The sequence below is a fragment of the Dasypus novemcinctus genome, chromosome 1, assembly GCF_030445035.2.
Source record: "Dasypus novemcinctus isolate mDasNov1 chromosome 1, mDasNov1.1.hap2, whole genome shotgun sequence".
Taxonomy (NCBI): domain Eukaryota; kingdom Metazoa; phylum Chordata; class Mammalia; order Cingulata; family Dasypodidae; genus Dasypus; species Dasypus novemcinctus.
Genome location: NC_080673.1, coordinates 68,055,253 through 68,075,641, shown reverse-complemented (window position 1 = coordinate 68,075,641; position 20,389 = coordinate 68,055,253). Strand labels below are relative to the sequence as shown.

The 20,389-nt window shown below is 38.4% G+C and overlaps 1 protein-coding gene across 2 annotated transcripts; it reads right to left on the bottom strand.

Moving 5' to 3' along the window:
* Positions 1–1,520: 1,520 nt before the first annotated feature.
* PGRMC2 (progesterone receptor membrane component 2) lies at positions 1,521–19,866 on the bottom strand. 2 transcript variants are annotated; one of them, XM_058291918.2, is made up of 3 exons: positions 19,243–19,718; positions 7,712–7,867; positions 1,521–2,010 (listed from the first exon to the last, which is right to left on the bottom strand). In XM_058291918.2, the coding sequence occupies exons 1-3, from the start codon at positions 19,658–19,660 to the stop codon at positions 1,844–1,846; spliced, it is 741 nt and encodes a 246-aa protein (XP_058147901.1). In that variant the 5' UTR covers positions 19,661–19,718; the 3' UTR covers positions 1,521–1,843. The 2 variants fall into 2 exon arrangements, with proteins under 2 accessions (XP_058147901.1, XP_004466306.3); XM_004466249.4 differs by lacking the exon at positions 1,521–2,010 and adding an exon at positions 4,017–6,150 and having other exon boundaries at positions 19,243–19,866.
* Between the last annotated feature and the right edge of the window lie 523 nt (positions 19,867–20,389).

The following is a 20,389-nucleotide window of genomic DNA, read 5'->3' as shown; positions in this document are numbered from 1 at the left end:
TTAAATCTGTTTCTCATTTTCTCTTTCTAAATTGCCAAGGAAATAGTCTGAAACAATGAGATCCTCTATGATGGGGTTGGTGGGGATTGAGTAGAGAACTATGTGGGCAGGCTTTCAAAGGAATTGATGAGTGCTTATTGTTAGAAGAGAGAAAATTATGTCTTCTCCTTTCTTCCATTTTTCCTTTGGTTACCCCTTTAACCTTTTGAGGAAGAGTTGGGTTTATTTTTGATGGGACTGGAGATTGAACCTGGTACACTGTATGTGGGAAGCCAGCACTCAACCACTGAGCCACATGATTTCCCCGAGTTGGTTTTTTGTTTGTTTTGCTTGTTGTTATTGTTTTTTAGCAGGTTCTGGGAACCAAACCTGGGACCTCCCATATGGGAAGCAAGTACTCAATTGCTTGAGCCACATCTACTCCCCTGAGGAAGATTTTAATCTGGAGTAGCTGCAAAACAATTTTGAAACATAGGCAATCAGGTCAAGGTTGCAATGTGGTGCCTATGACTCATTCAGTAATGTCATTAAGACAAGTCTGTATTAAGCAGTCATATACTATGTTGTTTATAAGATTGCATAGTTCCATCACTGAATTATATTCATAACTGAAAGGATACTGAAGATCATTTAGTCCAGTGGTTCTCTAAACTTTTTTTTTTGGTAGCAAAGAAACTCTAAGTTCTTATTCACAGACCCCTTAAAGAAAATCATGAAAAATGGAGTTGCTCTGATTCAGCTCATAAGCTTTCTTCTTAGTTTTTGATGTTTTATTGGAGCCCCAGTTTAAAAATTATATTGGTATTTCTCTGCCCTCTCATTTTACAATTTAAGCAAATACTATGTGACTAGCACTCTATTAAGTTTGGGGGGAATATAGAAACTAAAACATGAGTATGATTTGGCCCTAAGACTTAAAGACCTCAGATTATCAGGGAGTCAGATAACTACAACACAACACAGTAAATTCAGTGACACAAATGTACTTGGGATATCATAGAGGCATGGAATGGGGGTTCCCTAAACTCAGGCTGGGGGCATTGAGTCTGAGCCTAAGTCTCTGAGACTAAGTTAGCTTGGAAGGAAGTTAGCTCGGTGAGGTGTGGAGAAGAGTATTTTCCAGACTGAAGAATAGAGTGGGGGGAGGGTAGTTAGGGGTGTATTCTGGAAGTTATATAGCAGGTGAGGTGAGAACTGGTAAAGAGGCAGGCATGGGAAGGCCTAAGCCTTGTCTCAATTCTTGAGGAGATAAGGAGCCACTGAAGACCTTTAAACAGAGAAGCAAGGTCAAATTTGTTTTAGATTGCCAATAGGGAGGATGAATTTGAGAATAAGAGAGACATGATGACACATCAGGAGACTACACAAAGAATTCTGATAAAGAATATAAGAGCAGGGGCAAGTTTGCGGGGGTGGGGGATGGGAAAGCCTGGAGCTTTGGAGCAGAATACACCGTGATCCCATGTTTATAGCAAGGGAATGGTTAATTGTGCTTAACTCCGATCTTTGGCTAATTCTTATTTTCTTTATACCTTTCTGTACAATGAGCCTGTTACTTTTATAACTAGGAATGGTTATTTTAGTTTTAAAATTTTGTCTATTTATCCTCTAAACTTTGCTCTCCCCTAATTTTTTTTTTTTAACAAAATAGGGGCCATGCCATATATACAGTATCCTCTATTTCCACCAAAAATCATATTTGGGACAAGACTATGCAGCCATTTAAAATCATGCTTTCAAATGAATATTTAATGGCATTTGCAAATATTTATCAGTCTTAATCAAATTCTAAGATTTATTTTAGTTGAATCTTATGGGAATACATTAAGATAATCTCTTGAGACTAAACCAGACTGTTCACAGTATGCCAAGTGTGCTCTTGAATGAAGTAGTCACAAGCAGCCCAAATGATGGTACAATGCAAAGCTGATGATCTAGCCCAGGGTCTTCTCTGGAGTGTAGGGTGGAGACATGGCTTTTCTGACATTGCCTGGGAATTATGCTTTTTGCCTAAACATAGTAAACAAAAGGTGAGTGGTCTTCATTTGAACTTTCTTGTCAAACACCAACAAACTGTCACAATCTCTGTGACTAATATCTTCTATTAAATTAGTAACTGACATATACTCAAAAGCTATCATACACATATTTGCTACTTTAAATTCATTAGGGGGAAGAAAAGAACCATCACTATCCTAATCAATGACTGCTTATTTCCAATATGTACAAAGCAATTTATAAATTTGATAAATTCTTTTATATAATATTGCTAGCGGATTCTGATCCATTAAAGCTCTGTAAGGTTACATACTTTGTGTTAACCTGCCAAAGACACATTTCTTAGTAATTTGCTATACGTTTTAGCAGTCAATAGAAGTAAATACTTGGGTGAGAGTTTAATTCAGTATCAAGTCTTCTAGAGTTCAAATTTTCTCCTGTGCTAATTCATTATATTAACTTTATCTTTCTGGATTGTGAGTAGAGGTAAGTATAGTGTCAGAGTCCACATATCTCAGAAAGGCAGGTAGGACACTGTCAGAAAACATAAGCATCTTTAGCATCACAGTCAATGTTTTAAAAACTTAACCTGTATCTAATGGGTTCATTTCCTAAAGGAAATTGGCTAGTACACACGTGATAGATTTCATTTGGGAGACAGGTGCCAACTTAGAGATGCTATCAAAAGATAAAAATTAAAGGGAAGTGGATGTGGCTCAACTGATAGAGCATCTGCCTACCACATAGGACATCCAGGGTTCAAATCCAGGGCCTCCTAGCCCGTGCAGTGAGCTGGCCCATGTGCAGTGCTACCGCATGCAAGGAGTGCCATGCCACGCAGGAGTATCCACTGCATAGGGGAGCCCTGCACTCAAGGAGTGCGCCCTGCAAGGAAAGCTGCCCCATGTGAAAAAAAAAAGCGTAGTCTGCCCAAGAGTGGTGCCGCACATACAGACAGCTGATGCAGGAAGATGACGCAACAAAATGAGACAGATTCCCAGTGCCGCTGAGAATACAAGCAGACACAGAAGAACACACAGCAAATGGACGCAAGAGAGCAGACAATGGGGAGGGGGGAAAGAAATAAATAAAAATAGGGAAACGGACTTTGGCCCAGTGGTTAGGGCGTCCGTCTACCACATGGGAGGTCCGCGGTTCAAGCCCCGGGCCTCCTTGACCCATGTGGAGCTGGCCCATGCGCAGTGCTGATGCGCGCAAGGAGTGCCCTGCTACACAGGGGTGTCCCCCGCGTAGGGGAGCCCCACGCGCAAGGAGTGCACCCATAGGGAGAGCCGCCCAGCGCGAAGGAGGGAGCAGCCTGACGAGGAATGGCGCCGCCCACACTTCCCGTGCTGCTGACGACAACAGAAGCGGACAGAGAAACAAGACGCAGCAAAAAGACACAGAAAACAGACAACCGGGGGAGGAGAGGGGAATTGAAGAAATAAAAATAAATCTTTAAAAAAAAAAAAAAAAGATAAATAAAAATAAATGTTAAAAAATTCTATTAAAAATTAAAATAAAAATTTGTTATTTTCTGAAGCCATATACTAGTTTTTCATGTGAAATCTACTGATTTTTAAGTATTAACAACAAATTCAGAACCAGAACTCAGAAACCCTAAGTTTAGGGAATGTTACAAAACCACATACAGGGAACCAGACCAAAATTATCTAAGAGTTAAGTTCCTTTTCAAGTAGATGACAAAGGTTGACACTGCAACTTTACAAGAAAGTGTGGTGTTTCTCAAATGTGCCTGCTCCTAAGAATTTTAAGAGGCATTCCTCACAAATAAAGATTCTGAGGCCTATTCTCTTTACATTCTGGTTCAATAAGTGACAGATTTGAACTGGGTGACACAATCTGTATTTTAAGCACCTTAAGTGATTCCAATCATCAGGCAAGCTTGGGACATACTGGCTAAGGGCGAAACAGTAATGAGACCACCACCACCACCATTCCCCTCCACCTGAAGACTGCCCATCAAACTACCTGAATGAGAAACACTGAACTGAAAATTGAGGATTATCTATAGAACACTGTTTATTTCAAGTCCAAAACACAAAATTACTCATTTTTCTTAACAGACTGCATAATTTTTACGGCATGAATATTTAAGGTTTCTAGATTCACATGTGTAGATTAAAGTTTAGGCTCAAATGATTCATATATATATACCAGTTCACTACAGAGGACAAGTACTTTAACAATTTTTTGTTGTTTAGAAAGTATTTTACATAAAACAGAGCATTTACCAAGTTTTCCGTCTTTACCACCATTCTTCAGTGATTTTGCTGAAGCTCCTCTTTCTTAACAAAACATTTCCAAGACTGAATATTATATAATGCAGTATTTTACATACTTTAACTTATTATTGCAGTTAAAAGTTCCCCTTTCTTTGATGGCTTCTGCATATATTATGCCCATAACAAAGTCTGTTTAAATTGGTGACTTGTTAAATAGAACTGCCTTTTTGGTGCAACTTGTCCCCAACTAAGAACCTAAAAGTCATGATGAAACCAAAAATTGACACATACAGGGCTTTTTCAATCTAATAATTGAAGAATTTAATATCTATAATATCCTTTATTGTTCTGTATTCAGTAACTACAGCCTGGAGTGCTATTACAACTAGTATAATCAGTTGGCATCAAAATATAAAGTAAAAATATGTACATTTTATAAGTCAATTCTTACCTGAATAATTTCAGCTCTTTTGAGAATATTCCACAAAGTGGAATTCCTTCCTAAAGTTACAGTAAATGTGGTACAATGTGTACAACTTGGTTAACCAGTGCCTGCTTGTCATGTCCAAGATTTTTCCTTATCTTGAATCAAATGCACAATCCTGACTACCATATCTGAATGCACTGGCTTACAGTTTTGTATATAAAGTCCAACTCAAGTTTATTTTGGTTTATCGTACATGCTTTATTAAAATGGTATGTATATTTACAGTATCTGCAGAAAGAGTCCCTTCCCAGGCGCGCTCACACACATTCAGGCACACCCATACAGACACACACACCATGTCCCCATGCACCCACACCCTTGAGATATGAGGGTCATACTGCTTAAATTAGGCAGCTGCTGGGGCTAGAGTTGTTGATTTGTTTTTCACTTTTTTTTAAAAGAGGAAAGCATGGGAGAATGCATTTGGCCATTACAATGCTAACTGAGTTGTGTATATTAACATATATGGCAGTAACACTGAATATTCCTTTTACATTCTATATACACAGAATGACATCAAGGTTTTGCGGTCAACAGAATATTCCAACTTCAGTTTCAATGCTGCTTGTAGTGACTTCTGAATTGATATAAGGGCTTTCCCTAAAAATAATTCAAGTCTATGTAAGTGAAATAAGGCACAATTCACAATGATTTGATCTAGGGGAAGGGAAGGGATTCTGGTTTCAAATGATATTACTAGTGGGGAAATAGCTTTGACTTAAACCCACTTGAAATTCCTTCTCCTAATTTCCAAAGATTTCCTAGAAATAAAGGTTCTTAAAAACTTTCCCTGACAAAACCGAAGAGAAAATTTTGGGAATTCACATTTTAATGTTTCACTGACCTAAACTACTCAAATTGATGTGCATACCCCTCTTTCTGCCCTTGTCTCCTCCCTGCTTATGGCTAGAACAAAATCTCAGCATGTGAAATCGAAGTCCCTTACTGTTTTTTTTTTTGAGGAGATTTGTATACTCGAAGAGTAGCAAATACATATCTGGTTGTTTTTGATTAAAAGAAAGAAAGAAAAGAGAGAGAAAGAAAAAGAAACTTCATGACTTTCTTCTCTTCAAAATATCCCTGTCTCCTTTTTTTCAGGATTATTAAGCCCCACCGGACATTACAAACAACTGCAACAAATAAGTTTGGCAGCATAAATAGTGTCTAGTATTCAAATCTTCATAATGAGATTCATTCATCTTGTATACAATCTGTTGAGTGTTTTTCGCAGCAGGTGAACTATACCCAAAGATGCTGAACATTCTGTGAAAGTGAGTAAGAACTGCAGTTCTGAAGGCCCCTGACTTTGGTTGTTTAAAGTTCAATCCTGTTTATTGTGATCCTTGGTATCTTCTTCATCTGTGTATTCTGATGGTTCTTCCCCTGGTTTTAGGAGTCTGCCTATATAGTCATATTTTTCTGAAAGATATCAAAAGAAAATCAGTAGTGATCAATTTTGTTTCACTATCCACCATACGGAGGGGAAGGTGTTTGCCTTTCTGACATACAGAATAGCAAAATTCTTTGCTACTGTTTATTACAGCTTGTCTTTGTAGAAATATAAGGCTTGAACAAAAGGAACAAGACTAAGGGACTTCCAAGGTTTGTACAGGACAATGTTTCATACCATTGGTTCTTAATTAAGGACACTGCATCAGAATCACTTGCAGATCTTTTAAAATTATATTCATGTCTAAGACCTATGTAAGATTTACCTACCCCAGGCTCTTGGGGTTAAGCCTGGGTACATTTTTCTAACTCTATTGTGCACTATGAGTCTTGGAATAGTTCTTTAACTCTTTTTTTTTTTGGTGTATGCGTATTTTTTTTTTTTAACCATGAATTTTCTTTTCCAGAAACGGCTATCCTTTAACTTTTAATAGCTTCAAAATATTCTAACTAGAGAAATAAGTTGGCAAATAGGGTATTTACAAGTTATTTAAAATCCATAAGTAAATTGGATTTTGCAAAGAAGTGAGATAAATAAATTTAGAGCTAATATTCTGGAGTAGAGAGAATGAAAAAGGAAATAATGACTTTCTTGGGACTGAGAAAGAAAGGAAAAATGAGGCAAAGAATCACATGGTAAGTAGGGCCAACAGGGAAATATTCTTGGGGAGAGAATATGACATATGCTATTAGGCTTCAAGAAAATAAACTAAATGAAGAGATAGAAATTCATTTGGTACTAGCCACCCTGTGTCCTTTGAGGTCTCCCTGGGTGGCCCCTGTCATACAATTCACTCTTCTATCAATCTCTCTTCTAATTAAATAGCTCTCCCGAGTGTCATATATGGGTTAATAATTGATGTAAGTTACATGGGTATAATATAGGGGAATGACATTTTTTCTTCACAGTTTGAAGACAAAACAATAATTTCAGAAAAAAACTATACTGTAGTATTGATATAAGCAAATGAATTGTTTTAAAATAAGCCAAATGTGGGGAGTAGATGTGGCTCAAGCAGTTGAGCATCCACTTCCCACATGGGAGGTCCTGAGTTCAGTCCTGGGTGCCTCCTAAAAACAAAAACACAAGCAACAAGGAAACAAATGAAAAAAACAAACTCAGGGGAGCTGATGTGGCTCTGTGACTGAGCGCCGGCTTCCACACAGAAGTCCAGAGTTCAATCCCAGCTCCTGGTACCTCAAAAAAACCAAAACAAATGTGGGGGGGGGGGGAGGGGGTTGGACGGGGGGGAAGCCAAATCTATAACTTAACGAACAAGCCTTGAAGCTGAGACTTTGTAAGACTAAAGGTGTCACAATCCTTGTTAGAAGTCTCTTATAATTTTTAAATATATATTTTCAAAATAATCATCACATGTTAATCTACTGATACTTAGCTCTATTTAAAATATCAAATTATAATGGCTATGAAAACAGTTGACATTCTTAGGTTCTTAAAGAATGTGAAACAGTATACATTGCTTTGGGCATACACTTAATATTTCTAAGTAAGTCCACAAAATGAAGGTACCTTTAAACTGCATTTCCCATTCTCGAACACTCTCCATTTGTACAGCATTTAAATCTGACAGATCATCATATTCATCTCTAAGTGCATCTTTATCTAGGCAAAATGTCGCCAGTCCTCTGGAGGCATCCCTACCAGCAAATATTCCATATGGACCCGCTGGAAAAAAAAAGAAAGAAATTATTTAGAGTATCTAACAATATTTTAGAATGTCTCAATAGAAAAAGTCAAATAAAAGAAACTTCACCATGATTCTGATTTGGCAAATAGCCTTGATTTCAGAACTAGATGGGATGAGAAGAAAATTCTTGGAAATCTGCCTTTTTCCCCCCAAAGTAAAGCTTTTCATCTAAACATTAGATTTTAATTACTTCAGCTACCCTAAAACATTTATTCAAAGATGAAGACTGTGAGGTAGTTTAGGGAGAAGAGGAAACTTAAGCAGTTAGGTTTGCAAGCCAATTTGCTTGAGGGGAAATGATGTTTTACTGATTGTTGTTAATAGTGTCATCTAAAAATAGTTAACAGGACATTCACTGATACATGCTTTGTAAAGACTTAGGTGGACTGTGGATCTAAAACATTCTATGAGGGTTGTAACTCCACAGAGAGCAGAGACTATACCATTTTTGTACTTTCTGTGTCTAGTTCAGTGCTCAGCACATGTAGATGTTCAATAATTATTTGCTGAATGGTCTCATCAGAAATACTATCCATTTTCAAAAATAAATATCACCTGACTACCATAATATATATACAATTTTACCATATAAACTAAGGAAAGTCATTGAAGAAAATCATTGTTTATATTTGTTATGGCTTTTGGGAAACAGAGAAGTGGCTGTCAGGAATACTTCTCCTGGACTGACACATTGATGATTAACATTTTGTTCAAGAATTAGTTAACATTCTTTCTAGGGAAGAATGGCATGATTTATATGCTGACAGAAGTGAACCATTCCTGAACTCCGTCCTCGAGAGCAACAACTGTCCTGTTTATCTTTACACCCTGAATGCCTAGTACAGTGCCTGGCATGAAGTAGGAATGTAAATTTATTCCTACTGAATGAGCTATAGTTCCAAATAAGGACAAACTCTAGATTCTCATTACCTTTTGTTTTTTTAAGGAGGTACTGAGGATTGAAGCTGGGACTTGGTATATGGGAAGCAGGCTCTCAATCACTGAGCTACACCTGGTTCTCCCTCTCATTACTTTTTTTAAAAAATGGGGATATAATTTTTTTGTCTTTATTTTTTTAATGTTACAGTAAAAAAATATGAGGTCCCCATATACCCCCCCCCACCCCTCTCACCTCACTCCTCCCCCCATAACGACAATCTCCTCCATCATCATGAGACAGTCATTGCATTTGGTGACTACATCTCTGGGCACCGCTGCACCTCATGGTCAATGGTCCACATCATAGTCCACACTCTCCCACAGTCCACCCAGTGGGCCATGGGAGGACATATTACTTTTAATAGATTTGTTTGTGGTAAATTTATTTATGGCAAATGATTTCACTTTAATATAATGCTATTATCTTAAAAAAAAAAAAAAAACCCACTCCAAATATATGGTAATAGACAATTCATTTGTTTAAAACAGACAGCAATATCAACAAAATAGAAACAACCCAATTTTCTATATCAAGAAGTTGGTTAAATGATAGTACATAAATGGAATATTATACAACTATAAAAAGGAATAAGGTCACTCTGTATAGGAAGTGCATCCTGTATTTTACTGAAAAAAGTATATAGTATGATTTGACTTGAATCTTGAAAGGAAATATACATGAATTCATATTTTATATGTGTTTTGTTGTGTTTGTATATGTATGAAAAACAGGATGCAGGAAGAATACAGACCAAACTTTTTAACAGGAGGTACATTTCTCAGGAATGAAGGGGGAAATTTTACTTCATATACAGAATTGGTAAAGTCTGGCTATTTTAAAAATGATTTTTGTAATAAAAAACATTTTAAGACTTAAAAACCTACTTCCACTACTTGTTCTGTTATTCTGGGTATCTCATCTAGCTCTTGTGGGTCTGAAAATTGTTTCTTTCATCAAAGAGGGAAAATAATACCCATAATTCTGTCTTCATGTAAGGCTGCAAAAAGACCAAGTAGATTTTTCTTTTTAAAATGCTTTTTAAGCATTAAGTGCTAATAAATAAGATACCCAAAATACGTAATTTTACAAAAAAAAAAATTCTGTTTCCTCAATCTGTAAGTTATCCATATATGACAAAGGTTATTTAGAGGAAGTAATCTTAAAATCACAATTATTGGCTTCAATTATCATCATGAGCAACAGAGTGGTCAATGAGAGTTAATGTCTAATTTAGAGAATAAAATACTTTCTAATGAAAAGTAACCAAGTAGAAAAAACTGGAAATTTCTTGGATTTAAAATGTGCAGAAAAATGACTACTAACATATTCATATGTGAAAGCATTTAGAAATTTGGAGAATATGTATCAGAAAAGAGCTGTACCTTTTGAGAGAATTCAAACTTTGACTTAAATTGACAAAAATCTAAAAAATTATGAACATTAATTTGGATCACAGAAATAATTGCATAAAGTTCAGGGATATAAGAAACTCCTCTGAACAAAATTTACTGCATGGAACTAGAAGTGGCATTAGCAGTAATTTTTAGAGTAGCATTACTAGGTATTGATACATTAACATGAAAATAAAGGCAATATTTTAGTAAAGTACTTTTTCATTCTGCTTTTCTCATCCTTAGGCATTTTCCTTATTGCTAGTTATTACGTCACTATCAAATGATCATTTCATGGCTATATATTTTTCCACTGAGTGGATATATCTATAATATATACAATCATCCCTTTAATGTAAATTTAGGCTATCTTTTAATACCTAAAAATTTGTCTTCTATTTAAGAAAATGGGACACTATTTACCACTGGCCAACATTTATAACTTTCAAACTTTGTCTATTATCTTAAGTGACAATCAAAAGCGTATTAAGCATTCAAGAGAAAGAAATTCAATACTGTCTTTATTTACAGAGTAAAATCCAAAGTTCATTAAATTGGAGTTAATTATCTTAGGGAAAATGTTAACTTCTGAAATTAAGCAAGAATGTTCCCTAGGGAAAAGAAAAGGTGCCTACTCTAAAGCAGTTGTGTCCTTTTTTATTTTAATTTTAAGGAGAACTCTATATGCATTGTGTCAGTGGCTGCTTTGAGGAGACTTAGGTAATATATAAATAGCTAATGTGGGAAGCGGACTTGGCCCAATGGATAGGGTGTCCGCCTACCACATGGGAGGTCTGCGGTTCAAACCCCAGGTCTCCTTGACCCATGTGGAGCTGGCCCATGTGCAGTGCTGATGCATGCAAGGAGTGTCCTGCCACGCAGGGGTGTCCCCCATGTAGGGAAGCCCTACTTGCAAGGAGTATGCCCCGTAAGGAGAGCTGCCCAGCGAGAAAGAAAGTGCAGCCTGTCCAAGAATGGCGCTGCACACAGGAGAGCTGACACAACAAGATGACGCAACAAAAAGAAACACAGATTCCCAGTGCCACTGATAAGGATAGAAGCGGTCACAGAAGAACACACAGCGAACCGACAGAGAGCAGACAACTGGGGGGCGGGGGGGGGGGGGGGGGGGGAGAAAGAAATAAAAAATAAACCTTAAAAAAAAAAGAGCTAATGTAATCTTTTTGTTTCTTGAGAAATAATGACCAAAAAAATCAATAAATATTATATAGCCTCCTAATGCCCACTGGACCAATGCTTACAAACGTAAAACCGTGACAAGGGAAACACACTAAAAGAAAATAAAGCTGATCAGGGCTATAACAACCTACAAATGCAAAATGATAATTTTAACTTAGAAGACCCACAAACCCAAAGATATATATGGCAATCCCGAAAATTAGCATACTTTACTAATTAAAAAATTTCAGGGGAATGGAAATTTTAGAATACTTGTTAAATCAAAGTTGAAGAGAATGAACTAAAAAAAGCCATCAACACCAAGAACTTTCCTTAGCATTTCCTATCTTCCTGGCCTGCAAAAAGTCTACTTCAGAGTGACTAAGAGTACCTTAACCATATGCTTTTAACCATAAAATGGTGCAAAAGAGAGAAGAGAAAAAGATCATAAAAACAACAATCAGAAAACCCTCCAATTTTTAGTATAATAATATATGCCAGTGCATTCTCTAAAAAAATTCTCTGCCACTTTCCCTAAGGAGAAGACTTCAACATTGAATCAATGTGAAAACAAAATGAAACAAAACTTCAAAAAAAATGGTTGTTTTGTGGTTTTGAATGGAAGACTTACTAAAAGTTAACTTGAATCAACAGTTAATAATCAAAGCCAAATTTTAGACAAAATGTTTCATTAACTCTTGAAAGATTCAAAGTGATTAACATAGTTCCCTACTCCCGTAAATTAGGTCAAACTGTCTTCTCCACATGTTTAGAATTTCTCTCAGAAAGTATTTAATGTCTGGAAAGGTCTTTTTGGTAACAATTTTCTTGACTTTTTAGTTAAGACCATAAAGAATGTGACATTAAGATTTAAAAACTAGAATTGGATGGGTTGTTCTGAGAAAGGAAGGATTTGAGGTCTAATAAAAAAGACATCCCCTGCAATCATATAATGGCCAGAAGCACATCTTACCATTCCACTACTCCCTTACTATTGACTATTAAGATTCATTTAGACATTAACAGTCAGCAGTAACTAAGAGAATTAAATTCTTTTGCTTTATCAAAGACTAACATATAAGGTTGATACAAAACTATATTTACTATTGCAAGAAAATTCTTACTACAACAAATGAGCAATTATTCAGTCTTAGCAGATGTTCTTAAATGTACTTAAATATAAGATAAATATTCTAGGGCATTATTTTATACCATAAATTGTATTTCAAAGATATTGTTATATATACCAAAATGGCATTATATTACCTAGAATTCAGACTTCACTATTAGTTTTCAGCATAAAAAAGACTTGTGAAGATTTTTAAAGGTCAATAATCAATAAATTTATTAGTTTCTATATCCTGAAAAAGGCTACAACATATGTTCATTGTAAAACACTGCTTTAAAGAATAATGAACAGAAAATTATAGGAAGAAATAAAAATCTAAACTATGTAACTAATTTTGCAATTATTAGATGATTATATAGCTACATTAGTATTTCTGAAGAAGAGGAATACTCCATGACAAATATTTTAGTTATTTCCATGGCATAAAAACCATAGCTCTTAGAGACAAGCTTTAACTCATTAAAGTTTATAAATAGCACAGTTCCCTCCCTGGCTTGTTGTGACCACAGTCTTCTGTGATTGCTCACAAGGATAGGAGATTGTATATGGCAAAAACTTAAAGCATTAAAAGAACAGAATGTTTCTAAATCAGAAGAGAAAAATGTGGAGCAATAAAGAAAATCAATTTGAGATGGGAGAGAATATGGGAAAAAAGAAGCAAGTATGGTAAAGAAATCCCACAGAATAAGATGATAGAAATAAACCTAAATATACCAGTGATCATAAACATAAACCAAGCTACTAAAAGACACATTGTTATTAGATTCAATGGGAAAATAACTGCACTGTATGCTATTTATTTATCAGAGAAAAAACAAATTTAGATTGGTTCAGAGTAAAGGGATGGAAAAGGTATACTGAGCTAATACTAACCAAATGAAGGCTAAATTCAAATCTGAAATTAAAAAATAAGGGTGATAAGGATGTTTCTTTCCCTCGTAACACAATATGACCAAATTCCTGGTTTCAATTTGTTCAGTATAGTTGCATAGGAATAATAGGGCTTCAGAATATTCTCACACTAAATCTTTGTATAGCTGGATCCTTCAGGTATCTGCTTAAATGTCAACCCTTTTTTCTTGTCATCTAATATAAGGTGTCTTTTCAAACTACTAATCTAAACAAGATAATTTGTAATCCTCTTACATATCCTATTGATTTTCTTCATAGCATATTTAAAGATTATAATTATGTACTGTAATGCCTGTTTATTGTCTGTCTTTCTCAGTAGAACGTCAACTCTATGAGGTTAGGGGATGTATCTGTTTTGAAGATTCAGGAACTCCCATTCCTTACAATCCCTTATTTAAAGTTTTACTGTAATGAAATCCAGGAGAGTGCTGCTTCGTATTAAAAAATGGAGCTGGAACTGAATGAAGGTCCTGAGGCAGGATACAGACTCCAAAAGAGCATAGCAGTTATTTACTGATGTCTCTGATGGGTACACAGAGGGAAGAAGTGGATTATGTCAGATTATTCAAAGCACTCCTTTGAATTCCTTTTCAGCTTGAATGATATCTGGTCTCATACTTGTTTTAAGCTATCTTTTCAAACTTTGCTTCAGTATTGAATACAAATACTATTTCCTCAAAGATTAAAAGCAATGGTATGATGTTGAACCCTGAGGAACCAAGAAAGCAGGCATAGTAGAAATAATTATTAGAAAATTGAGATATCAAAATTCATTAACAAAACTTTGCTGATCCTTCTATCTCAGTGGTAGGTAACAAATGTATATGTTACCTTTTGTTAATCCCAAACAAAGACCCAGTTGGCTTCAAAGAAGCTGGGATGAGAGCTAGGTAGCATCAACTTTAGAATGCATGAAGGAATAGGTCAGGTTGGATCTGGACTATAGTTGAAACTCTTGCTTCAACTAAAATCTTGCCAGCTAAAGTGCTAAATAAAAATTAACATATCAGAGAAAAAGCCAAAAAAAATTCAAAAGGTACATTTTCTCCTTTTTTCAACCTCCTAATTATTAGGCATCACAGGCGTATTTCTTATGTGGTTTCTTTCTCTTTTCAGTAGAATTCAAAAAGGTAAGACATTAAGTTGGAGAAAATATGGCTTTAGTATATATTAAAGAATATTCCACATAGAATAAGAGGAAAGCAGTATATCTAAGTTTCAGGAACATGGAATAAATTATTAGAAAGGTCAATTTATAATTTCTTGCTATCTTAAAGAATAAATAAAAGCATCGTTTTGGTAGAGTTCCACTGAAGTAACAATAAATCAAATTATGATTTAAAATTGTTTGTCTGAATTTTCCAAATCTACTATCACTCTGAAAACAAGTGAAAGATTTATTGTGATACAATGGGAAAGGACAGCCTGTGAAGCCTGTTACACCTGGGTTTGAATTCTAGCTTGATCAGGTATATGACGTCAGCCAAAACCTCTCTGAGTTTGTTTCCACATCCATAAAATGGGAACATACTATATATTATAGGATTATTGAGAAAATTAAATGAGATAAGTTCAATAAGTGGAGCTCCCTCTTCCTTCTACATTGACTTTTAGAACCAATGCTTTCCAAAAGAACTTTCTGGGAAAATGGAAATGTTCTATAAAAGTATGCTGTCCAATATGGTAGCCATGTGGTTGCTAAGGCACTTGAAATGTAACTAATGTGATGGACAAAGTCAAATTCTAGTTTTATTTCACTTTAATCAATTTAAATTTAAATAGCTACATATGGCTTGTGGCATACTGGACAGTGTAGCATAAAGCCATAAAAGTGTACTTCTTTGAGGTTTTAAATCCTTAATAGAACCAGTAGAGGGTATAAAGAAAAACAACATAAGATTCTCCACAAGTTTATCCCAGAATGTAGCTGACTAGAAATAGTGTAGATAGATTTTGTGGTCAAATATATCTGGATTTGAATGCCATGTCTCTGTGACTCAAGCCAATTTACCTAAGATACCTAAACCTTAGACTCCCTATGTGTAGGACAGGAATATTTACTGACCTTACTGAGGCACTATGGCGATCACTAATAAATGGATCGAATATAATAGGTGCTTAACCAATCTTGTTCCCTTCCTTCTCCTTTATTCACTGTTTTTACACACTTTTCTCGCATGCTGGCTAAGTGACTGAACTGTTATTAAATTTAATATTGACAAATGTAGTTAATGCCAATTGTCTGCCAAAATGTTTACTCCACTAAATTAAATTGTCAATATTTAATTTCTTAGGAACCTGAACTTTAAAAACTTTAAAAATGTTTGACTAAAAAGGAAAGTAGGGAAGCAGACTTGGTCAAGTGGATAGGGCATCCGTCTACCACATGGGAGGTCCGCGGTTCAACCCCGGGCCTCCTTGACCCGTGTGGAGCTGGCCCATGCGCAGTGCTGATGTGCACAAGGAGTGCCCTGCCACACAGGGGTGCCCCTGCATAGGGGAGCCCCATGCGCAAGGAGTGCGCCCCGTAAGGAGAGCCGCCCAGCGCAAAAGAAATTTCAACCTGCCCAGGAATGGCGCCGCACACATGGAGAGCTGACGCAGCAAGATGATGTAACAAAAAGAGACACAGATTTCCGTGCTGCTGACAACAACAGAAGTGGACAAAAGAACACACAGCAAATGGAGACAGAAAACAGACAACAGGGGTGGGGGGGAAGTGGAGAGAAATAAATAAAATAAAATAAATCTAAAAAAAAAAAAAAAAAAAAAAGAATACCCAGATTATCTCCTTAGGTGTCTTGTTTATCTTACTGCAACCATAGAAAAACATTAAAAAAAAAAAAAAAGGAAAGTATCTTTAGCATTATGGAAAAATCTCACAAAACAATCTTTATTCCTAAAACTATGAGAAATGGGAATAGATATTGTTTTGGCATAGAAAACAGGCTCTCTAGATTCCTCAGCTTATTCTTTTTAAGATACTAAGATTCTTAGATAAGGATTATTGTTTCTGAATTATTCTGCTACAAAACTGCTTAATTTGAGGGCAAAACTAAAAATTAGGGAAGCAGACTTGGCTCAATGGATAGGGCATCTACCTACCACATAGGAGGAATGCGGTTCAAACCCTGGGCCTCCTTGACCCGTGTGGAGTTGGCCCATGAGCAGTGCTGATGCGCGCAAGGAGTGCCACGCCACGCAGGGGTGTCCCCCGTGTAGGAGAGCCCCACACGCTAGGAGTGCGCCCCGTAAGGAAAAGCCACCCAGTGTGAAGTAAAGTGCACTCTGCCCAAGAATGGTGCCGCACACATGGAGTGCTGACACAACAAAATGACGCAACAAAAAGAAACACAGATTCCTGGTGCTGCTGATAAGGATAGAAGTAGTCACAGAAGAACACATAGCAAATGGACACAGAGAGCAGACAACGGGGGGGGGGGGGGGGGGAGTGAAATAAATAAAAAATAAATCTTTAAAAAAAATAAAAAATAAAAAAAATTAAAATTAAAGGCAAAACTAAACTTTTATCTGTTCCATAGCCAGAAATTTACCTTCAAAGCTACCATATTCCTTATTGTGAAATATAAACATATCCCAATCCCCCAAGATGATTTGGCTATTTTTAAGATTCTCTTCAATAATAAAATATTCTGAATATCGTTAGGTTGCTCATCAATACGTAGAAATGAAATGATAGAACATCACCTTTAGGCGGTTGATCAGAACCTGGGGATTGGTTGGACACTAACCTAAAACTGACTTCTCTGTTGTTATCTGAGGAGTCCCCTTAGTGCTCAAGTCATACAAAGGCTATCTATATTACACCTATGACTCTTACCTTAATATTTTCTGCCACAGAATATATGCCACTGCAGATTGCCAAACTGTGTCTATGGGTGTGGGTGTCTCTCACAGCTAGTTTCAGATAGTGGCAAGGCATAATGTATGAGGACTAATATGCTTCTCAGCTCTAATACTTCTCTTCATTGTCAGCTTAGGCAGGAGGTACAAAGGCAGATGTTATAGTTGGGTAAAAGCTCTAAAAAATTTAAGCCTGTACACAGTTTCTAATTACTAAACATACATGTTAATACCAATGGGAAAATATATTAAAAAGTATGTCCTCTTGTAAAATTTTGCTTACAAATTTTAAATCTTTCTTGTCCCCATTAAACTGATCATTCAGAAGTATACATTCAATAAAGTAAAGGTACAAAATACTGTATAAATTCCTGATATAAAAAAAATTATTTGGTCTGTTTAAACGCTGTACTTTAGCCCAATTCTCTTGTCCCACATGCTCTTAAGTCAACAACGAAAAAGTATTAATCATTTGAGCTGATGTAAGTAGTTAGACATCTGGCGTTCATATTTATATAACAAGAAGTAACCACTTTATAAACTATCTATAACTTGGTTTAATTGATTGTAGATACACCCAGAAATACAAAAAACTCAGAAATAAATTAAGTAGCTCATCAATGAAAATCCACTATTTCTTCTCTTTCCAATTACTAAACAACAAACCAAGTCACTTGTAAATTATCTTCCAGTCACTAAGCACTGAAATCACAAGTATATATTTGCAAGTGTCAAAAGATCTCACATACTAATAGGTTAAATCAAAGAGGAAACCAGCTTGTACTGCCAATCCTGCTTGAATTTAAGGCTCGGATGTACTTTTTCAAATAACAGGTGACTTTAGGTTTCTCATTTATTCTTACTGTGGTCACTTTTATTTTTATTTAGCTTAGTATTAGTTACTACACAACCAGGATGCAGAGTGTTGCTCAATTTTATGGTATACGAACAGGATCCACGAGTCTAAAGTGAAGCTCATTAGCATAATATGAAATGTATGCTACATCTACACTGTAAAGAGAGTTCAAACCAACTATCCTATATACAAAGTTCTCTGAAAGCAAAACTTCAAAAATCCTTGAAGAATGGTGTATCGGGGTATGGATTTACAGTACTTCTAAGTGTTTTTCCTCAGTTCTGGTAATTGAAAACATGGTAAATCATTATCAAAGTGTATTTGGATTTATCCCTTCCTACTATCGGGGGGGGGGGAAGTAAAAAGAAACCAGACCGTTGGGTATACGAGCTCCACCCCCAAAACTCAGGGAGAATATCCTTTTACAAGACCTGTATTCTGGTCTATCTTTATTCCACATACATTGTTAATATTGGAAAGCATCTTTGGACTAAAAACGGATTTAAAAATTGAGTCCGAGTTGTTGCTACATGCCTGAAATTCACAGACTGGAAGTTTGACACACGGAACTACGTGTCCCTAAACGTGGCCTCAAAGATGGGGTGAAAGAGGGAATGGAGACATCCGCGCCAAAAAAAATAAAAATAAAGAAAAGAAAGCTGTTAATTAGGCCTAGAACGTTAGGTCCCCACTTCGGAAATCTCCCTTCCCTCCTTCCAGGACTCATCACAGGAATCAAAAAGCTCAGGAGAGGTTGAGGGCCAGCGTGACTGGCGACAGCTATGAGGACTTTGAAAAACTCGGCATACGAGGCTGCAAGGAGAAGTGGAATGGGAGAAAGTTGAGTGCTGAGGGCTGTTCCCTGGGGCGCCGCTGGGACCCCGACGTGGGGGGTACCGCCGGCGGTGCCGCGGCGGGGGCTGCGTGGGGCGGGCCGTTCCAGGAGCTGCAGCCAAGGCGCGGGGGTCCAGGCGGACAAGCGGGCGAGGCAAACTAACCCGGTGCCCAGGGGGCTCCTGGTAAGAAGGGGGGTCCTTCTTAAACTGCGCGGTGTCCCCCCCCTTCCTCCTCCTCCTCCTCACCGGGGCCGTAGAACTTGCTGCCTTTGGTCACGTCGAAGACTTTCCCATTGACTGCGAGCAGGATGCGCGGGGTGCGGGACCCGTCGTACTGGCGCAGCTGCTCCAAGCTGAAGTCCCGCTTCTTCATACGAGGCAGAGAGGCGGCGGGGCTCTCCTCGCCCGCCCCAGCCCCGGCGCCCAGACCCCGCCGCCCCCAGCGTACCCACAGCCGGTAGGCCCCCAGCAGCACCAGCGCCACCAGCGCCACGTTCAGCAGCATCTCCCCGCCCCCCCACAGAAGCGCCAACGTCGCCTCCGCCCAGCCGCCCCCTTCGGCTGTCGCTCCCGCGCCGCCCGGGTTCTCACTGCCGCCTTCGCTGCTGCTCTCGCTGCCACTCCCCAGGGTGCCTAGCTTCACGTCCCCATCGCCCGCCGCCATCACTGCCCGCCAGCGCCTTCCTTCTCTTCCCCGCCCCTTGCCCTCCCCAACATCAGGGCAGGCCCCGCCCACCTGGGGCCTCCCAGCCAATAACATGAGGAGAGGGGGCGGGGGCGGGCTGGCTCCCGATTGGGTGTTGGCGGGGTAACGTTGTCTCGGATCTCTTGCTCTTATTCCCTTCTTTCGCTGGCCCTGCTCGCGTGCGACGCCCCGCCCACCTCGCCCCACACTTCCTCGCTCTAGCTGTCGCCTGGGCTCCGCCGAGTAAAAGGGCCGGGCGGGCCTGAAGAAAAGCTTCGCCGGCCGCGCGGGCGGGCGGGCGGAGCGAGAGTACAGCGCATGCGCAGGTGCCGGATCGCCACGCGCTCTCCTTTCCTCAGTAATCCCTCCAGCAGGCACGCTCCTCCCATTCTCCTCGCTGTGCGCGTGCGCCCCGGAATCGCTTCCTTTCCCAGGCCTGCGTTCGCGTTTGCGATCTCCCTCCTCTTGGCGCTCGTTCGGTCTCGGAGTTTCAGAGCACCTGGACAGCGGTCGAGCGGAGTTGGACTGAGGGGGCGTCCTGATGCAGGGCTTTATGGGGGCCCTAGGCGTACTTTTCTCCTAACTGCAGGCGCAGTCGGTTGAGGGGCGTCTCCTCCCCGGGACGCCGTCGTGCTTGTCACAAAGTAGGGAGCAGGGGCGTGCAGACCCAGGGCTGCCATCCAGAAGTTTTCACCACGAGCCGGAGTC